Raw genomic sequence first — 20,714 nt, 5'->3', positions numbered from 1 at the left:
CTACACCAGTTATACAAGAGCTGCTGCAGACAATTCAATAACAAATCTAAAAAAGCCAGTAATGTCCACGCTGCCCTACTAGTAAATAATAGAAAAAAACTTCTGACAAAAAATGAGATATTGTACGGTAAATCAAACACACAGCGGACTAAGTAGCCTTTGAAGAATAAACTTCATACACGAAGGTAATGCTGTTCAAACATCCACTGATCCTAAAAAAAATGTGTCTGATCAACTAATAGATAACTGATCCATGGAAAGCTTCCTGATAATCACAGGCACATTCCCCATCACTTCCCCATGGGCTTCATTAAAAGACAGGTTGCCATTTGAAAACACACACTGACCTGTGATTAACAGCTCTCACCTGCGCTGGAGGAGGGGGGCGGAGCAGGGTGCACCGAGCGCGTGCCAGCCAGGTGGTGCCATGTGGGGCTGGCAGTGTGCCGGCGGTGGTCTTCTGGGCGGTGCAGCGGCGGCGGCAGGTCTTCCCAGGCGGTGGGGGTGAGCAGTCCGTCTCTCCGTGCGGCCGGCGGGTTAAAAACCGCGGCTCCTCCTCCTCCGCACGCCTCCCCCTGAGTGGCACAGCTCTCACCTGTGCCGGAGGGTGGGGAGCGGAGCAGGGTGTGCCAAGCGCGTGCCGGCCAGGTGGTGCCATGTGGTGCAGGCGGCCGGCAGTGTCCTGGGCATTGGGTACACACACATTTGCTCTATAAGACGCACAGACATTTCCCCTTTTGAGGGGGAAAAAAGCGTGTCTTACCGAGCAAAAAATACGGTAATTGTTTTCCATTCAGCAGAAGGAAGCAGAAAGGGGCATACCTAGCTTCCTTCGGAAGGGAATTCTACCGAGGAGCAATCATAAAAAAAGGGCTTCTCCTGGGTCAACACCAAATGTGCCTACAAAGGTATTGCAGAAGATTTTAAGAAACAAGCAGCTTTGTATGGAAGAAGGCAGTCTTTCCAGTTGCCCGGCCTGGAAAGGACTTTGAATTCTGGCCAGAAACAGACTGGTAGTCAACAAGGCTGTTGCAACAAGAGACTTAGCATCCTCCCTGAAATGGGCCACAGCATCCTGGACCAGCTGAACTTTCAGAACCATTTTTGAAGGCAGCCCCACATGGAGTGCATCACATTAGCCCAGGGCAGGCTGTAATGCTGGGCTTGTGTGACCGTGGTCCAAAAAGACATCTCTAGGAGCAGGTGCCCACATGTGCAAATGTGCCCTTAGCCACTACACAGACCTGTGCTTTCAGGTTTGGGGCTGAATCGAAAGTGCCCCCAAGCTACATGCACTTGAGGGCAGGGACATCAAACCTATCGGGTTACTTTCATGTATTTTAATGGAAATGAGCGGCATATGGCAGTTGATGACACCTGGTTGCTGTAGCAGACAGTTGTGCAGCCCTGCTTGGGTGTCATACCCAAATGTGTATATAGCACATGTTGGAGGCATGGATTGTGTGTGCTGGCTGTACCCTGATGCCCCTGTGTTGACTGGCCCCAACCTTTCAGTCCATGGTCTCCCTACATTAAGAGGGGCCTTCTCCTTACATGTGCCTCAGTGGACACAGGGCTCTCCCGCAGGTCTGCGACCCTGACACAGCAGATCCCTGACCCACAAAGAGATCTACCCACTTTCAGGTGAACAGGAATGTCAGGAGCAGGAGAAGTTGCGGAGGTCAGAGCTCTTAAATGCATTTCTATGCCCTGTTTGGACATAATGCCTGAACAGGGCTATTACGTTTCTTTCCTCTTAATGAGGGACTCAGTAATATGGCACGGGAGATTGAAAATGGCAACGTAGGTAACATATTATTACTAGTAAAGTAAAAAACCTGTACATTTCTCCCTCAAAATTGGGGCGAGGAGGTATACCACAAAATGCTTTAGCCTTCTTTTATACTGGTGGACTTTGTTTCATTCCTATTCCAGGCACTCTGATTTGTAGCAAAGCCTGAAAAGGGACTTTTTTACATCCAAGAGCTGAAACTCAGGATGTGACATTTACTCATAATAGAAGGGTGAGCTCTGTCGCAGAGGAAGGAAAACCACATGTGGGATAGGAGGCTGCAATGTGGGAGTTCTCCTACTTCTTCAGATACTTGAATAGCTTTGGGGGCTTTCCGGGGGATGCCACATGTTTGCCCATGCATGTTATATCTGCCAGTTATGTGACACTTTAGATCTGCCATTCATATAGACTGTTTTATACATCAGTGTCTGTTTTCACAGTTTGGGTGGGAACTGGGGAGCAAAAAGTAAATTGAAGCCATATTTATACTGCAGTCACATATCCCAGTCTGAATAGTTTGTAACTTAGATGCCCTTGATCTTGTTGTAGAATACTTTAGGTGATTAAAGTGGAATATAATAGGTTCCACTGCAACTGCCGCCACCATAATTCCTATAATATTTTAGTGCTTACAACTTGAAGGACCCAAAACCTTATTTGTATATGCAATTAAAGAAAAATGTTCCAAAATCTAGAAAATTATCTCTTTCCTTAAAAAGTACAGTTTTTAACAAAAAATATATATGAGTAAGTCATTTATAAACCTCCAAACTTCATATTTGTAAGTTTTTCCCCAAATGAAAATAGTCCAATATTATATACAGTTCTTCAATAAATCAAAAGCACAAGCTCACTTCCCATAATGAGCTGTACTTTTCTATATCAGTTTAAACTGTCAGACTTAAGCAGAGAAAAATATTACATGTATCCATGGATATCTAATTTTAGACGGACAAACAATTCTCTCTTGTGCAGTTTAAAAGAAGGAAAGGATAATATGAAACAACTGCTTGTTAGATGTTTCAATATAGGTGGAGAAAAGAAGAGGTTTAACAAAATGTAGCTTGTGGACAATATACCACAATGCCACATGTTGAATGGCTAAAATAAATCCACATAGGTCAGCAAGCTGGCAGAAACGGCAAGATCAGAATGGTGTACAGATAGTGAACTGGCCCTCCATGATTTAAATATCTGGAAAAGAAAATGCCTGTTCAGATGTTTTTCACTAACAGTAATGTCTAATTGTGTCTGAATCTATGCAAACGGTGGTTCACCTTAACTGTGGCTTTACTTAAATAACCCAATTTAAAACCAAGATTTATGAAGCTAGATTCTTTTAATAGTAAACAAGAGTTGGTATTCACCAGAGTTTATTGTTTGGTTGTAATGCTAAACTGTGGTTAATTGAAAAATGAAATAAAAGTTTCCAGTTTTCACTTGCTTATGCTGGAGGATGGGAAGGGAGCTGAAGAATATGTATACCTGGGACTCATCTGTGTTCATCCTCATAATATCAAACCATAGCTTACTGTTGCATCCAAACAATGCCGTAGTTTCCTTTGTACCTTCTATTTCTTTTGTTCAATTTCCTCACTGATTTTTTACCTTGTCTTTTGATCCGGGGGGGTCCTCAAGATTTTCATTTAATGAACCTCAATTCAACTCCTTTTGTGGTTATGATTGATTGAGAATAACTGCTGCCGGTCAACGCAAATAATGATGGAAGTGCCAGAGAAATATTTAAAGATAAGCATTTCCCAAATAATCACTGAAAAGTGTTGTTGTTGCTGTACGACATGTGCAGAATAGCTTGTGGTAACTAAATATACTTCTTGGAATCAAGAAGTTAGACCTTAGTGTGCACATAGTCAAATCATGACTAACTTAGCTTATGTTAAAATGAGTGAGAATTAGATTTTGCTTTGCAATAAGTCTTCATAGATCGTCTATCTTTTTTTTTTTTTTTTTTTTTTTTTACTTCAGGCCTTTTATTACAATACTGGGAGGGAATAAGCACAACCTCTTATAGCTGCTCTTTGAAGTGGGCAAATGGATATTTGATTTTTGAAAGCACGGCTGCAAAACCCATTCATATTTATTTATAGAATAGAATAGATGGCCAATGAGAGCCAGTGTGGTTGGTGTTCCAGCATTAGTCTAAAACTGGGGTGTCCATGAAGTTCACCGGGTGATCCTGGTCCCCTGTCTTGCCGATTAGCCTATTGCAACATTGTGAAGGTGAAATATGCAGAACTAATTGTGCCACCTTCAGTTTTTAATGGAAAGAGGGGATGTAAATAAAGGAACCTGGCTCACAAATGGATTCCATTTGGCCCACTGCTTGCCTGTGCTGCTCTGGTGCCAAGGAGGAGTCTTTGAGCCTCAGCCTGTCCTTCAGAACTACCTGATGAAATGCCTTAAACCCCTACAGTAAGTTACTCATATTTCTTGCATGTTCTGGTACTCATCCCAGTAAGGCAGTGCACCAGTCTTGGGCTTTTAAACTTCAACAAGCTAAGCATGTAGATGACTGTGCTTGTTTGTGTGTGTAACATTTTCTTGGTGAACTTGGTCTGCTGTTGAAATCAGACCTTCTCCTTCTTGGGACAACTGGGCCAGTTGTGTTATTGGTTCCTAGAAATTGAGATTTTCCTCCTACTTGAGTGATATCTCCAGTTCAAGGATTTTTTTGTACAAAGTTGTTTCCTTGTACAGATTTTTGTTGCTTTGGTCCAGATAAATATGGTCACCTAAGAGATACCCTTTTCAATGCAAACATTTAGAACTTTGGAAGTAGCCGGGGCTTGTCCTCCTGAATAATTGCTGGGTTTTGTCCAACTGTTCCATTTATTATTACTACATTTGCACCCTGTCTTTCTTCTTTTTGCAAAGGCAAAAAGGCAAGGAACCAAAGGCAGCTTACAGGGTTTTCCTGCTCTGCATTAGGGTTGGGACAAACCCTTTCAGAATCCGTCTCTTCAGAATCCACAGACATGGGTGCTGTGGATCCAGCCCTTGCACTCAGCCTGCTTCTGCAAAGTGAGCTGAGCCAAGAGGAAATCTGAGAATCCTTGTAGTCGCCCAGTTGTGCTACTGGCAACCTTCCCTGTGAGAAGTGGCTGCGGGATGCGAGAGAGGGGAGCTATGGGCAGGCACATCCGCCACCATTCCCAGTGACCATCCTTCTTCCCTGCTTGCTGCTGCTGCTGACAGGGGCCGGCACGGAAGAATGGCCCTGCCTGATTTCTGGTGAGTGCCATGCAAACGCCAGGTGAGCTTACCAGGACTCTGGGCCTCTGCAAAGCACACCGCAGTCTGGGAAGCTGAAACCAGGAAATCTGACCAATGTTCAACAAAAAACAGATCCTTGCATGTTCCTGCTCTTCATTGATCTTCACAACAACCACCCTATGAGGTAGGTTAGACTGAGAGTCTTTGACTGACCCAAAGGTTCCCAGTTAGTTTAACAGCTGAGTGAGGACTAGAACCTGGATCTCCCAAGCCCCAGTCCAACACTCTAAGCACCACACTTGACTTTATGCCACTTCTATCTGTTAGCATTTATCTTATTTTGAAAGATTATTAGCATAGCAACATAAAGCTGAAATATAGAGTATTGTTGAAGCCCTTCTAAAGCATTGCAGTTCACAGGAGCCGTGCTAAGCAAACAGCCATTTCAAAGAAAGTACCCCTTGCCCTTTTTATTCCAGCAGTAAATCTTGCTTGTAAGTGTACAGGTTTTATCAGACTAGTTAAGGCCACACATTGTGCATTGAAAAACAATGCTATAATACTAGAAAGGGTGGGGGTGGGGGTAGACAAGGCCTTTAGCTCACTTCTGAACTGTTGCTTTGTTTCTCAGAGGAGGTGGTATTCTGGGTTGCCTTTGAAACAAGAACACTTATTCATGAGCGGTTAGCTGTGTGATTTATATCAAGGCTTACTGTGAATTAAAACTAAGAATGTCATTCCATACAGGCATGCAAGCAAAGTTGTTTAGAAAAGATTTTAATTATTGCTTTCCATGTGCTTTACACTGTTTGTGTTCTAGTCATAGAAAGAGGGGCCTATTCTAAAGAAAGAAAAGTTACATTCTTTGAAGCGGCATGAAGGAAGTAGAAATAAGGCCTCTCTCTTCAAAATACCGGATTACTTATAGAATACATACACATACCTTTCACTGATTGGTGTCCTTTTATTTCCATCTGCAGGAAGCTGGTAGCATCTGATAGCAGTCAGAAGAAGGCAATAAGAACGTAGGACCTTGGACAGCTCCAAGTGCGCCCTACAGGCTGCATTTTTTTAAACTAAAGAAATAGGAAGATATTGTCTCAGCAGGGAGCTAAAGCCAATTCAAGCTTTGTCAAGCCTATGGTGTGTTTGGCCCATCCTATAAAAGGGCCTCCATCTGATTTTGTAGCCTAAGACTTCTGTGAGATGGAGAAGCTGAATGTTCTGTTGGGGAGTCATCCTTAAGCCATAAAGATGGCGAGCTATTCAGTGCTATGTCCTTTTGTTTCTCTATCTTGTGCCTAAGACTGTTGCCTTACATACCAGCTTTCCCCAACCTGGTACCCTTCAGAGGCTTTGAACTACAACTCCTGGCATTCCTGGCTATAGGGCAAGCTGGCTGAAGCTGATGGGAAATGAAGTCTAAATAATATGTGGAAGGAAAGGTCGGTGAAGGTTATTTTATGTATTTAGCTGTCAACAAGTCCTATTTAACTTAGTGGGACTATGTCAGGGTCCATGGCTGGGACATGGGCAGCCAGAGACAAGACAAGAGCAACAGAGGCACTGGGGCCAGGGTAACAGAACTTCAAGAGAGAGAGAGTGTCCAAAAGCAGAGTTTAATGTAAAGTCCAAATCATAGTCATGGTGCAGGCTGAAGTCAGGAACCAGAAAAATGCATGATGGCAGAAGAAGGACATGGTCAGGAACAAGCCAAGCGTTGAGAACCAGGAGGACAAACAGAGGTGGATGGAATAACAGGAGACACCTACACAGCATGGCAAGATACAGGTGACAACAGGAAGCAGATGCAGCAATGGTCAGGCAAGAGGCGGAGACAACAGCAAGGCAACATGAATAGGAAGGAGCCAGGAGCAGGAGCAGGACAAGTCAAGCAAGAGGCAGGGACAGCAGCAAACGGGGGAACCTCTGCTGCTGAGGCAACATGGCAAGGCAGGAGACACAGTAGGAACCAGCAGCAGGAAAGGTGAGGCATGATGCAGGCACTACAGCAAACAGGAGGACATGCATTCCTGAGGCCAGTGCTGGAGGGAAGAGCTTGCTTGTATATAGCTCTTTCTCCAGGACTCCAACTGGGTGCTTATCAGTAAACTGAGAGCTCCGGAGGGCCTGGGACCAATCCTGCAAATATGGTGGTGGCGGCTCTGCTTCTGTTCACCAGAGCAGCCCAGATTCTGAGATTGCCTTCTGAATAGATAAGCACAGCATGGTTCAAGTGTGTTAGTGTACTGGAAAGTAGCCAGACAAGATCATTGAAGGTTTGTTCATAACACAGTTGTTAGCTATAGTTATCTGCATCCAAAAGCCTTGAGCTTTTAAATTGAACTTCAGGATTGCTAGGATACCATTAACATTGATTGTTATCTACTCTGCATTTTCCTTCTGGTTCTTCAATCCCTTTCCTGCTTTTAAACTTCTCTTTTTGACCTACTTCCACTTTGACCTTTCTTCCTTTCTCTTAATCTTTCAGGGAAAAATAAAGCAAGGAAAGTATTAATGGTACTGTTGTGATTCATATTTATTTATGGGCAGATCTAGCTGGTGTACACTATACAAATGTTGGAATACACCTTCTATCATCCCTAGCCAACAAGGCAATTGGACATCATCAGAAATCAGGCTGTCCTAAGCCAAACCAGTTTAGGTTTGTGCTGCAGGCATGCTCTGAGACATGATCCAATGGTGCATCCTGGACAACAAGTAGAACTGTGGGTAATGACCACTTCACACTGAGACAGATACATACCTTTAGTCACCATACAGGTGTCTCCCAATCAGCTCTACTAGGTAAGTGGGTATTTAAAGAAGCCCATCTCTTTTCCTACAGTCAGGGAGCAGCAAAACTGAATGCTGAATAAAATATGAAGTGATCTTCAGTCTCTATGTTGCTTTTTAATTTTCCTGGATGACTCACAAGCCAGGGTGCCATCTTAATAGTTATCTGGGGCACGCTTATTAGAATCTCATTCTTTACCCCTCTTATCACCAGTTGGTATTCCCCAGTAACCAATAAGCCTTGCTGGAACAGGTGAACCTCCAGCTGCCCTGGAATGGTGTGTGCAGCCTTTGGCTGTGTGTTTGTGTGTAGATTTGTGATAGAAGTTTCAAATGTCATCTTGTGATTTAAATTTACTTGAAACTAGCCATTTGATAAAGGTTCCTTTGTTTACAGCTAGTTAGTTGAAAAGATGTTTCCTTTTAACACAACAGCAGGTAGGTAGGTGAATCTTTCTAGATGAGACCTGTCTCTGGTATTTGGCACGTCTTTAATGCCCTTACCTAAAAGTGCAGGCTTGCACCTCATCAAGCAAGTTGTGCTAATTATCCCTTTATTTGTGCCCAGCCCTGAATTGCATAGTTCTGATAGGTGTGCTGCAGTTCTGTAATATATGGAATGCTGGAAGAAATCCAGAGGCTGTTTAAAAATGTAGTTTCAAAAACTTCAGGCAAAAATACATTAAAATATGTATGAGCTTCACTTGTGTGATACTCTAAATTACCTGAAACTTGTAACATGAAAGAAGCTCTTCTTTCATTTAATATTTAGATCTTCTGATAGGAACTTTGTTATCCCAAAGGCCTCTTGAAAGCAGTGGAAGTTGTTACCAAAGTCCCAGTCTTAGCGCACTTTTACATTGAAGAAAACATTGCTGGATTTAGTGAGATTTGCTTCTGTGTAACTACTGTGTAACAACTAATGAGTGGTGTACAAATTAGTTGTGTTGCAAAAAAGATTGCTTTTAACCTATACTTAAGCAGGGTTCCCCTTTATGTCTGAGCATGGGAGACTCTGGTTTGCTTAAACTGTGCTTAGTTCAAACAAGGCCAGATTTGGTTTACGAGTTTAATGCAGCCGTGTTCCCTGAGTTAGAATGTGACAAGCCCTGTAGCTTGCTTAAAGCAGGAGGTAGATGATTCCAGTGGTCTCTTCTGGTGTGAAGGTTCTCAAGGCTTGCTTATAATGGTGCATTATGCATCTTAGTTAATTGGCAATTTGATGGTGATCCAACATTATTACTTATTTGGGAATACTTATTCCTAAAGGCACATCTCAGATGAAGCCAAGTTTCTGGTGAATGGTTGATAAATCCTAGATGAAGACTTTACCTTGGATTATTCATTTTATGTGTGGGATATCTTTATTTTGTCAAATATTTGCAAAAACTCAGTATCTTATTTCTTGTATTATTTTGCAATTCCTCCAAGCCAGTATAACCACTACAGCCCTACAGTTCAACAAACCCATGAATTTGCTGAAGCTTGGCTCAGAGTAGAAATGCATAGGATTTTAATCCTTGTTGACCAAAATCAGTATTGATTGCTATCCCTTACAAGCACGGTTTGTTTCTCACAGATTTTTCTCATGCTATTTTTAATAGCACCTCATGTCTTCACTGTGAACAGATGCATGAAGCATTTGGGCGATACTATTTAAAATGAAGTCATACGGGTTTTTTTTAAAAGAAACCTTTATATAAAAATGTATTTTTGGCTCCTAAAAATTCTAAAGAGGGGTGGGCATGAGGCAGAAAGGGATTTACTAATAGGTAACTGAGTTAATTGCCATTGATCAACAAGGGTTTTCTGACTTCCAACAAAGGTCCCACCCCTAAATTAAGCTGTTGGAAAGAAGAACCTTTGGGGTACTCTGAAATCCAGCATCTAGAGTAGGTGTGGTTAGTACCTGCTGATTGCCCGCAACCCAGCAATGGCCTACCAGCAAGATCCCACCAGCAGCTATTGCTCCTCCCCTTTGCCCTTGGAGGTTGCTCATTCTCCTGCCTTTTGCTGGGACCCAGGCAGTGGTGGCGGTATAAAGCAGGAGGAGATTCCACATCCTACGTTCTCACTGGCAAGTGGTAGCAATGATGAGAAATTGGCTGAGGAGCAGTAGCTGCTGGTGACAGTGTAGACTAATGGAAGGAGAATGCCCACTGGGGGATACCTTGTCCAAGAACCGTGGAACTGACACTGTACTCTGGAGTGGGTTCTCCTGTAGAACTTTATTCAGTTCTGATTCTCTGAGTGTAGAGTTCTTTAATCCTAAAGGTGTGCCTTTTGTACCAGGCTCCAGTTGGTGGTTCTGGGGATTTAGTAATACAGCATCAACAAAACAAACTAGAGCCTACAAAATTAAAGTTTGCCTTTTAGTGCCATAATGAAGTCACCTTTGATGAGGTCTCTGCTGGCCAAGTCTACAACTGATTTGGAATCTGTGATCTGTTGTAATTTTGATGTAGCTTTATCTGTAGAGGTCCAAAGTCAGCCTTACCGTTACCTGAAATGGGGTGATTGCCTCAAGTGGCAGATGCTGGAAGGTGGTGGCAAGTTGTTGGAGGGGAGAGCTGGACCTGCATGGCTTGTTGCCTTCAGGTGTTGTGAAACATGATGGCCCATTGTCTGTGTTGGAGAAAGGTTCAACTATCAATCCAGTTGACCTTTTCATACATGGAATGGAGTGGGTTCCCTCTTGTCCTTTGTCTCAGGTAGCAAAATACCTCGGGCTGCCCCAGTCCCAGTCTATGGCATATGTGTTGTAGACAATAATTGTAACCAGCATTTTGCATCTAGCTTCTCTCCTCCCACAGTTTCACACTAATAGCTGGTCTGCGGATCATGGGAGTTCTAGTAAAAACTAAAGTCAACCCACAGGCTGGATATCTCTCAACTTTGTTTTTGGTTTCTTTGTGTGTCTAAGAAACAAACTACATGGATTTTACTCCATAAGGGCACCATGGGGGAAAGAACCTGTTTTCAGATGTTTAAAGATTTGTAAAACTGTGTGAAAAATGAGAACAAAATATGCCTGTCTTGTGTCCAGCACTTCTGTGCTGGACACATTTTTCTACATTATTCTCTCTCCTGCAAAGCTTTTTGCATGCTGCTGTTGTCAGTTAGACTGTTCTTTTTTCCCTTTTCCTGCAAGTTCTGAACTACAAAAGAATAAACAATAGTGACGTATAAAGAGTTGATTTAGTCTAGGGGAGTGACTGCTTCAGTGAAAGGAAATGTATTTTAATCTGACAATAAGGTTAGATTAGTCCTTTCGCAAAACTGTAATTTACAAAGCAAAGGTCAGGCACAGCTTAGTGCTACCCCTGGAGACCTTTGTCTAGTTTCCTTCCATTTTTCTTGCAATTATGCTGTTTTCTTGGTTAGATTGCAGAAATGGATAAGGTTGCCATATTGTCTGGCTGGCCAGGTTTCTCCTGCATTCTAGTGATGCCACCTTGAAGCCCCAGGCACATTGGCTGGTCCAGATTCCCAGCTTTCATCATTAATATAATAATAAAAACAAGTTTCTAGCCATTTTAGAATTAGAGATATGAGATAATACAGGCACTAGGCACTAGAAGTTATTCTTTATTACACTTATATCCCACCTTTTTTCTCTTTCCAGGAACCTAAGGTGGCTTAGATAAAATTTAGTAACTTGCAAGTTTGTGTTTACAGTGGTATCAGAGTTAGAGATAAAAAGCCACCTAAGAGCATTGAAAAGAGAAAGCACCAAGGAATTTCAATGCAAAAGGAAGGGAAGGGTGGATAAGGAAAGATGCTGTAGATAAGTGAGATGAAGGGTTTTTTTCCTAAGACTACCAGTGGAATCCTATCCAGATACACTCAGAAGTAAGACTGACAGCATTTGGGTTGACTACCAGGAGAGTGTGCATAGGATTGCAGCCCTAAACCTTTGTATATATTTGAACCTTTGGTTCAAACAAATATTACATTAAGAAAAACCTACCTTTAGGTTTCTGTCTATAAAGGAACTTTGGAAAGAGTGATTTGGAATGGATAGTTAGGAGTTGCTTAACCCCATTTCCATCCGGAACATGATTTGGGGAAATGAAATACAGCATTTGCGAACATGAGAATACAGGTTTTGTGTCCTATAAGCCTGTAATGACAGAAGACCATCCTACAACTCCCAGTGGCTGGGAATTGTAGAACTTTTTCTGTCCAAACATGCCTAGGATTGTGCCCTATTTATAAACCAATTCTTAGTGTGTGGATTCTTCTCTGAATATGAGAAAACACTTTGACTTTCTGTAAGGAATAGTTGGAAGTGAGGACTGTCCTGGGTGAGGCATACTTTTTCTTCCCTGCTCAAGGGTGAATTCCTTCTCTTGTCAGCATTAATAATGATTTAATGTTAAGCATGCTTAATGCTATTCCTGCATTAAGGAATTTATGAGGAAAATAGGTAGGATGCAGGAGTGACCCAGTGGATAAGCCACTGTTTGTGCAATAGCCTGGGAAACCCGTTGCACTTGCAAGTGTTGCTAATGTTGCACAAGTGTTGGTTTATGCTGGCATGATGCTCACTGGGCCTGTGCCCGAACACCAAACCAGAGTTAACATGTACCAGAGGAGGAAAGTTGGAATTTGGTCAGGACAAGGGAAGAGGTCTCTTTCCTTTTTATTTCTAAGTTAGGGAGCCGCTGGTATTAGGTCTGTGCCGTCTTTTTAATCTTGCTTTCAGCGCCTAGACATCTGCCTTAGCTGTATTCTTCCTTGCCCCAGCCAGGGACTGAAGACGAGCTAAAAGCAGGCCCTGAGACCAAACAGAATCGTGCCGAATGCTTGCACAGAGGCCGAGTGGGACTTACATGCAAATAGTGGTTCTTCAAATCAGATAGTAATTTCTGGCTTGTGGCAAATTTAATTTCGTTTGGATGGGAAGTGCTTTTGGATGGGAAACTGGGCTTGCGAGTGACATTTGCATTGAGGGGAAAAATCCTGCCTGAGCTATTTCCATGGAAATGAACCATACTCTGCATGGATGTTTTTCAGGAATTGCTTTGGGACCTGCCCTTGGCATGGGCAACCATTCCCAAACCTGGAGGAGGAGAAGAGCAACGTTCCGAACTCCCTGGCTGAACAGACATAAAGTGTAAGCAGGAGGGAGACCTTCCCAGCCGCCATGCCTTTCGGGCTGAAACTGCGAAGGACCCGGCGCTACAATGTCCGCAGCAAGAACTGTTTCATGACCCGGATTCGCTTGTTGGACAACAATGTGATCGAGTGCACCCTTTCCGTGGAGAGCACGGGGCAAGAGTGCCTGGAGGCCGTGGCTCAGAGGCTGGAACTGCGAGAGGTGAGGGTCACCCAAGAAAAGCCATCTGTTGCTGGCAATTTGGCTTATTTTTTAGTTTGATCTGCATGTCATTTGGAATCTGTTTATTAGTGTCATGTTATTCTTGGAACTGGCCCGGTCTTATCACTGAATGGAACTTTGGCAAGCGTATCCTGCTTACATAAAAGGCAGGGGCAGTCCAGTACCCACAGCTTGGATTGCGATTCACTGTCATTTCCTGCTGGGTCAAACGCTCGGTGACCTGAAAGGAAACTTCGTATTCTCTTTCTCCATAAGCAAATGCTGCTTTACTATTTGATCAGGCAGCTAAGGTTTCCACAGCCAGGCATGGCAGCAAGCATGTTTAAGACTCTTACTTTTGAAATTCAAGGCAGCTGGATTTGTCGAATGTTCCTGTATGCCATGGAAGCAAAGATAGGAAAAAAAGTCAATTTTCCAAAACAAATCCTGGAACAAAAGGGCAAATCCTATAAACTTGCCTTTTTTGGCATGATTTGAAGGGTTCATCCAAGCTTCCACTGAAGTTTCTTGGCATTTCAGCATGACCTTTCTTTCTTTCATTCATTCATTCATTCATTCATTCTTTTCTATACCATCCAATAGGCAAAACTCTCTTAGTGGTTCATTACAACACATTAAAATACAACAGAAATACACCATGTTAAAAACATACTAAAACATCATACAAAGTTTACAATACAAAATTTAAAACCAAGTTTAAAATAAATCTTAATAAAATGTAACACCTGTTTAACAGCTAACAGGCCCCAGTGGACGGCTTTAATGCTCTGTGTTCATTATTTGGCACAGAAAAGATAGTAAACTTGGTATCAGGGAGGCCTCTGTGAGGAGTTCATTCCAGAACTGAGGGGCCACCGCTGCAAAGGCCCTTCTTGTTGCCTCCATTTGGGCCTGCTAGCTGTTAAAGGTGAAGGTAGGCCTCAGAACTTGATCTTAATGTCCAGGTAGATAAAGAGAATCAACAGCTATTGTGGTCCCAAACTGTGTAGGATAAAACTAGCACCTTGAATTGTGCTTTGAAGCATATAAACAGCTGGTGCAAGTGAGCCAGAATTGGTGTTACGTGATCAAATCATCTGATCCCTGCTATTAGTCTGGTTGCAACATTTTGCACAAGCTGAAGCTTCCAAACAGTCTTCAAAGGCAGCCCCACATAGAGGGCACTGCAGCAATCTAGCTTAGAGATTGCCAAAAGACAGATCACTAATAGCAGCCTTCCTCTGTCCAGATAGGGACATAGGTGTGCCATCAGGTGATGCTTTCCCCCTTTTTAAGACATTCTCAGTAAATACGCCCGAAATATCATTGAACTTGTTTTTCTTTATATGCCCCTTTCTCACTGTGATATCACATGTTAATTTGTCATTAATAGCAGTATTCCAAACTTCTCTATACCAATCAGACAACTGGTAAAATCATATTTTATTTTCCAATTCTTAGCTATAATTAATCTTACTGCAGTTATTAAATGTGTTGTTATTTCTTCATTATTTTAATTAAATATTGAAAGTAATGCAGATTCAGGACATTTATGTGTATATCTACTTATAACACTCCTTCAAGGGAAGTGTAACCCTAACCAGGACAGGTTGCGTTCCCTCCATCTGCTTGGAGGAACCACTCACTATTAGCATCTCAGTCTTGCCTGGACTGAGCGTCAGCCCTCTTCCAGTCCAGTGTCACAGCCAGGCACCTGTTGCACCTCCACAGCATCACCTGTTCCCCTAACCCTGCAGAGGGGAAAAGTCACCGTTAGTCTAAATCTCAGCAGGCCAGTGAACCAACACCCAGCCCCAGTGTCAGCCAGGAGAGAATGCTAACAAGATGAGAAGACAAGCTGGTGAAGGTGCTAAACCAGGGAGGGACAGAGGGCTGGCAGATGGTAAAGCCCACGGAGGGGTTCCGGTAACACTACTGTGCCACAAATGACAACGTAAGGTGCTCAGCCTATGACACAGTGGCTAGTATTTTGGACTGTATCTTGAGAGATTCAGATCCTCATGGCCACTTGGCCATGAAGCTCATGTGGTGACTTTGGGCCATTCACTGACAACCTATCCTACCTCGAAGGGTTGTTGTGAGGACAAATGGAGAGGGAGACAATTATGTAAGTTGCCTTAGGTTTTTTGCAGGGAAAAGGTAGCAAATGTAATAGTGCATAATAAATCTATAATTTAGTTGTAAATACTGCAGATTTCATTGGGATTTATTCCTGGGCAAGCATGCATAGAATGGCTGGAGATGAATCAGAGATGCAGAGCATCAGGTTTATGGGCTTAATGTCACCTTCTAGAGGTCTCAGCTGAGGTTTTTTTCACCTGGCCATGCCCCCTTTTTCCTCTTCCTTCTTCCTGGGCCTGCTCCTTCCTCCTCTCCGCTGCTTGTTTGGTGATTTCCCACTTTTTCTCCTTCCAAAATTTCAAACGATCTGCCTGAAGGTTACTCACTGGCAGGATGAGCTTTAAGCCAAGAATAAAGCCTAGCTGTGGGTGCTCAAGTTAAAATGAGGGCACGTTCCCCCCCAGTGTACCAGGCAGACTGTTCAGTAAGCTGAAGCTGGGGAAGTGAAAGCTTTCTTGTCATCTCTGCACTCTTGCCTCAGCGCTGCACACCATTCATGGCCTCGGGATTACCCCCAGGAGATGCTGCTTTCAACGGGTTTTCTGTTTGTTTCTAGAGTTGGGTGGGTGTTCTTTGGAATTTGGACGGCTACCAACTGTACAAAACCTCGAGAAGGATGAGATGGTGTCAGGTTTTCCATCTGGCCTGGATCTTAATTTGTAGCCTAGAGATACTCTTCTGTTTGTTTATATTTTATTTTTATACCTAAAACATTTGTGTAGCACGCTTAATCCAGTACTTTCCAGGACAGTAAAAAAGCAAACATGGATAATAGATTCTATAGATGCGTAACCCTAGCATTAACCATAAATTGAGAGGAACTAAAAACATGCAGCAAGGGTTTCTGAAATTATTGTGCCAAGGCAATGAACATGTCTTATCCCAGCACTGAAAAAAATTCAGTTTAGGCACCAGAATCACCTCTTTGAAGAGAACCATTCCTTAAAAATCTCAGTCTTTCATTGTCACGTTGGCAAGGATGGCAGCTGGACAAGAGGTTCTGCAGGAGATCTTGAAACATGGGCAGCCTAATACAGAAAGAGGTTCTTCTCCATACATTGCAGTCCCCAGCATTTCAGATTTGTAACAGCAGCTGGAGGAGAGCTTTGTGAATACCCTGGACTGAAGTGGGTCCTAGTTAAAATCAAGCTAGAACTTTCTCTAGACAAAAATGACAAAACTGAGGCTGTGCATCAAGGCAAAACTGCCTGCAGAAAATGCTCATGGTAGGGAATATTGAAGAGGAAGAGGGAGACCAAGTATGAGATGGATTGACTCCATAAAGGAAGCCACAGCCTGGGCTTAGCAGGAGCTGAGCATGGCTGTCATGGATAGGATATTTTGGATGGTCTTCATTCATCCAGATGCCAGGAGTTGGAAATGGCTTGATGCACAGAAGAGCAGCAGCAGCAGCAGCACTTGGGGCTCAGAAGTGAATAGACAGCCAGTGCTTTTCTTTACATTTAGTGTAGTATGGAAAAGCATGGCGTGCAATCCATATTTTGCATTGGCTGTAGCTTCCCCATCATCTCCAAGGGCAACCCCATATGCAGTGCAGTGGAGCCGTACAAACTGGTAGCTACTCGAAAATGAATCATCATGACCAGGCTATGCCAATTCAGCAAGAGTTGCATGGGGTGAACATTAAAACTGTTAAAAGGCACTGGACATGTTTCCACAACAGGCTAACCCACCTTGGCATTGGGCCAGAATGGGTAGATTATTGCCCAACCAACTGTGGGCTCATTGTGGGTTATTTATTTATATCCCATCCTTTTTCCTTCCAAGCAACTCAAGGTGGCTTAGATAATTTTCCTCTACCTCTTAATCTTATTCTCACAACAACAGCCCTGTGAGGTAGGTTGGACTGAAAGTCAGTGACTGCCCCCAGATCACCCAGTGAATGACTATACCACACGGGCTTGCTCTTTCTTTCCCTCCCCCTCCTTCCCCTTTGGTCGTCCCCACAGATATCTCAGCAGGACTGTTTTGTTTGTTCACGCTTGTAGTGATTGCTTGGCCTGGCCTTTCTCCCTTGTTATTTTATTTTGCAGAGGTGTGGGGGATCATGTTCCCCATTTTGAAGGCCTCAGATAGTCCCTTCAGTATGTGCAAGGGGCATATTTGATAAGCTGTCAACGGTTGGAAAACTATTTTGAGGGGGTGGGAGTTGGCCAAATTTGCTTGATTACAGAGATGTGCAGTTCTGCAAATGCAAAACTGGGAACCCTCATTTGGACATTGCCCTGCGGTTACATGCTCTCAAGGGCATTCACTTTGAGAGGCTTCAGAGAGCTCATCCCTCTACTCTGCTTTCTCTTGACTGGTGTCAAAAGGTGACCTGTCAAGGGAAAGCAAAGTCACCAATGATCTTTGCTTGTGAAAGTGGCAACCAGTAAATCACCCTTTTCTGGGAAAATGCTCATATTTTTCTTTTTTGCCTGACTGTCCTCAGGCCCCTGTATATTTTGCACTTTCCTCCAGGACTGTAGCTGCTTGGGAAAGTGCATCCAATTCTGGGAGGAAAGGAGTTGATTTACTTTTGTGTATGGCTTATATTCCAGTCAAAAACAGCCACTGCCCTGTCAGAACCCTACTTTAAAAGGGAGCCTGAATTGTGACAGTTCAGGCTGGCTTGTTGCTTACATTGAAATAATATGGATTTGTTCAGCTTGATAACCCACGGTATCTTATGAGCTTCTGTTGTTGTTGTTGTTAGTCACAAAGTCGTGTCGGACCCATCATGACCCCACGGACAACATTTCTCCAGGCCTTCCTGTCCTCCACCATCCCCCGGAGTCCACGCAAGCTCACGCCAACTGATTCAGTGACTCCATCTAGCCACCTCATCCTCGGTCATCCCCTTCTTCTTTTGCCATCTATTGTTCCCAGCATCAGGCTCTTCTCCAGTGAGTCCTTCCTTCTCATTAGGTGGCCAAAGTATTTGAGTTGCATCTTCAGGATCTGGCCTTCTAAAGAGCAGTCAGGGTTGATCTCCTCTAGGACTGACTGGTTTGATTGCCTTGCTGACCAAGGGACTCACAGGAGTCTCCTCCAGCACCACAATCCAAAGGCCTCAATCCTTTGGTGCTCAGCCTTCCTTATGGTCCAACTCTCACAGCCATACATTGCAACTGGGAAAACCATAGCCTTGACTATACGGACTTTTATCAGCAAGGTGCTGTCTCTGCTTTTTAGTATGCTGTCTAGATTTGCCATAGCTTTCATCCCCAGGAGCAAGCGTCTTTTAATTTCTTGGCTGCAGCTCCCGTGTGAGGTGATCTTGGAGCCCAGGAAAATAAAATCTGCCACTACCTCCATTTCTTCCCCATCTCTTTGCAAGGAAGTGATAGGATGCCATGATCTTATTGTTCTTGATTTTGTTTCAAGCCAACTTTTGTGATCTTCATCCACTTCAAGAGGCTCTTTAGTTCCTCTTCACTTTCTGCCATTAGAGTGGTATCATCTGCATATCTGAGATTGTTGATATTTCTTCTGGCAATCTTAATTCCAAGTTGTGATTCATCTAGCCCTGCCTTTCTCATGATGTGCTCTGCATATATGTTAAATAGGCAGGGCGACAGAATACAGCCTTGCCGAACTGCTTTCTCAATTTGGAACCAATCTGTGGTTCTGTGTCCAGTTCTCACTGTTGCTTCTTGACCTGCATATAGGTTTCTCAAGAGACAAATAAAATGGTCTGGTACTCTCATCTCTTTAAGAATTTGCCGCAGTTTGTTGTGATCCACACAATCAAAGGCTTCAGCATATTCAATGAAGCAGAAGTAGATGTTTTTCTGGAACTCCCTAGCTTTCTCCATGATCCAGCATACGTTGACAATTTGATCTCTAGTTCCTCTGCCTCTTCAAAATCCTGCCTGTACTTCTGGTAGTTCTCGGTCTGCTGGAGCCTAGCTTGTAGGATTTTGAGCATCACTTTGCTAGCAGAGTTCAATGGTGTGGTAGTTTGAACATTCTTTGCCATTGCCCTTCTTTGAGATCAGAATGTAAACTGACCTTTTCCAATCCTGTGGCCACTGCTGAGTTTTCCAAATTTGCTGGCATATTGAGTGTAGCACTTTTACTGCATTGTCTTTTAAGATTTTGAATAGTTCAGCTGGAATACTGTCACCTCCACTAGCTTTGTTGTTGCTCAGACTTCCTAAGGCCCATTTGACTTCACATTCCAGGATGTCTGGCTCGAGGTCAGTGACCACCCCATCATGGTTATCAGGGATGTTAAGGTCTTTCTTGTATAGTTCTTCTGTGTAATCTTGCCACCTCTTCTTAATCTCTTCTGCCTCTGTTAGATCTCTGCCATTTTGGTCCTTTATCATGCCCATCTTTGCATGAAACGTTCTCTTCATATCTCCAATTTTCTTGAAGAGATCTCTGGTCCGCCCTAGTCTATTGTTTTCTTCTATTTCTTTGTGCTGTTCATTTAAGAAGGCCTTCTTATCTCTTCTAGCTATTCTCTGGAATTCTGCATTCAATTGGGTGTATCTTTCCTTTTCTCCCTTGCCTTTCACTTCCCTTCTTTCCTCAGCTATTTGTAAAGCTTCCCCAGGCAGCCATTTTGCTTTCTTGCATTTCTTTTTCTTTGGGATGACGTTAGTTGCTACCTCTTGTACAATGTTGTGAACCTCCGTCCATAGTTCTTCAGGCACTCTGTCTATCAGATCTAATTCCTTAAATCTATTTGTCACCTCTACTGTATATTCAGCAGGGATATGATTTATGTCATACCTGAGTGGCCTAGTGCTTTTCCCCACTTTCTTCAATTTAAACCTAAATTTTGCAACAAGAAGCTCATGCTCTGAGCCACAGTCAGCTCCTGGTCTAGTTTTTACTGACTGTATAGCGCTTCTCCATCTTTGGCTGCAGAGCACATGGACAATCTGATTTCTGTGTTAACCGTCTGGTGATGTCCATGTGTAGAGTTGTCTCTTGGGTTGTTGGAAAAGAGTGTTTGCTATGACCATCGTATTCTCTTGACAAAATTCTTCCAGCCTGTGCCCTGCTTCATTTTGCACTCCAAGGCCAAACTTGCCTGTTATTCCAGTTATCTTTTGGCTTCCTACTTTAGCATTCCAATCCTCCATGATGATAAGGACATCATTTTTTGGTGTTAATTCAAGATGTTGTAGGCCCTCATAGAACCAGTCTCTTCAGCACCAGTGGTTGGGGCATAGACTTGGAGTACTGTGCTGTTGAATGGTTTGCCTTGGATTCGAACTGAGATCATTCTGTCATTTTGGAGATTGTATCCCAGTACTGCTTTTCCTACTCTTTTATTGACTATGAAGGCTACTCCATTTCTTCTAAGGGATTCTTGCCCGCAGTAGTATACCTGATGGTCATCTGAATTAAATTCATCCATTCCTGTCCATTTTAGTTCACTGATTCCTAAGATGTTGATGTTCA

General features: G+C 43.2%; 1 protein-coding gene across 2 annotated transcripts in view; it reads left to right on the top strand.

The window, feature by feature from the left end:
• Window positions 1-20,714, top strand: part of PTPN14 (protein tyrosine phosphatase non-receptor type 14) — a 159,740-nt gene that overhangs the window by 52,573 nt on the left and 86,453 nt on the right. For both annotated transcript variants that reach the window (XM_044425499.1, XM_044425415.1), the window contains exon 2: window positions 12,845-13,148. In XM_044425499.1, coding sequence (XP_044281434.1) covers window positions 12,975-13,148 — 174 coding nt within the window. In that variant the 5' untranslated portion in view covers window positions 12,845-12,974. The remainder of the gene's footprint in view (window positions 1-12,844; window positions 13,149-20,714) is intronic.

This window comes from Varanus komodoensis, unplaced genomic scaffold (genome assembly GCF_004798865.1).
Source record: "Varanus komodoensis strain SLA01 unplaced genomic scaffold, ASM479886v1 scaffold1, whole genome shotgun sequence".
Classification (NCBI taxonomy): Eukaryota; Metazoa; Chordata; class Lepidosauria; order Squamata; family Varanidae; genus Varanus; species Varanus komodoensis.
Note: the sequence above shows the minus strand (reverse complement) of the source record. Positions and strands in the feature narration are given on the sequence as shown.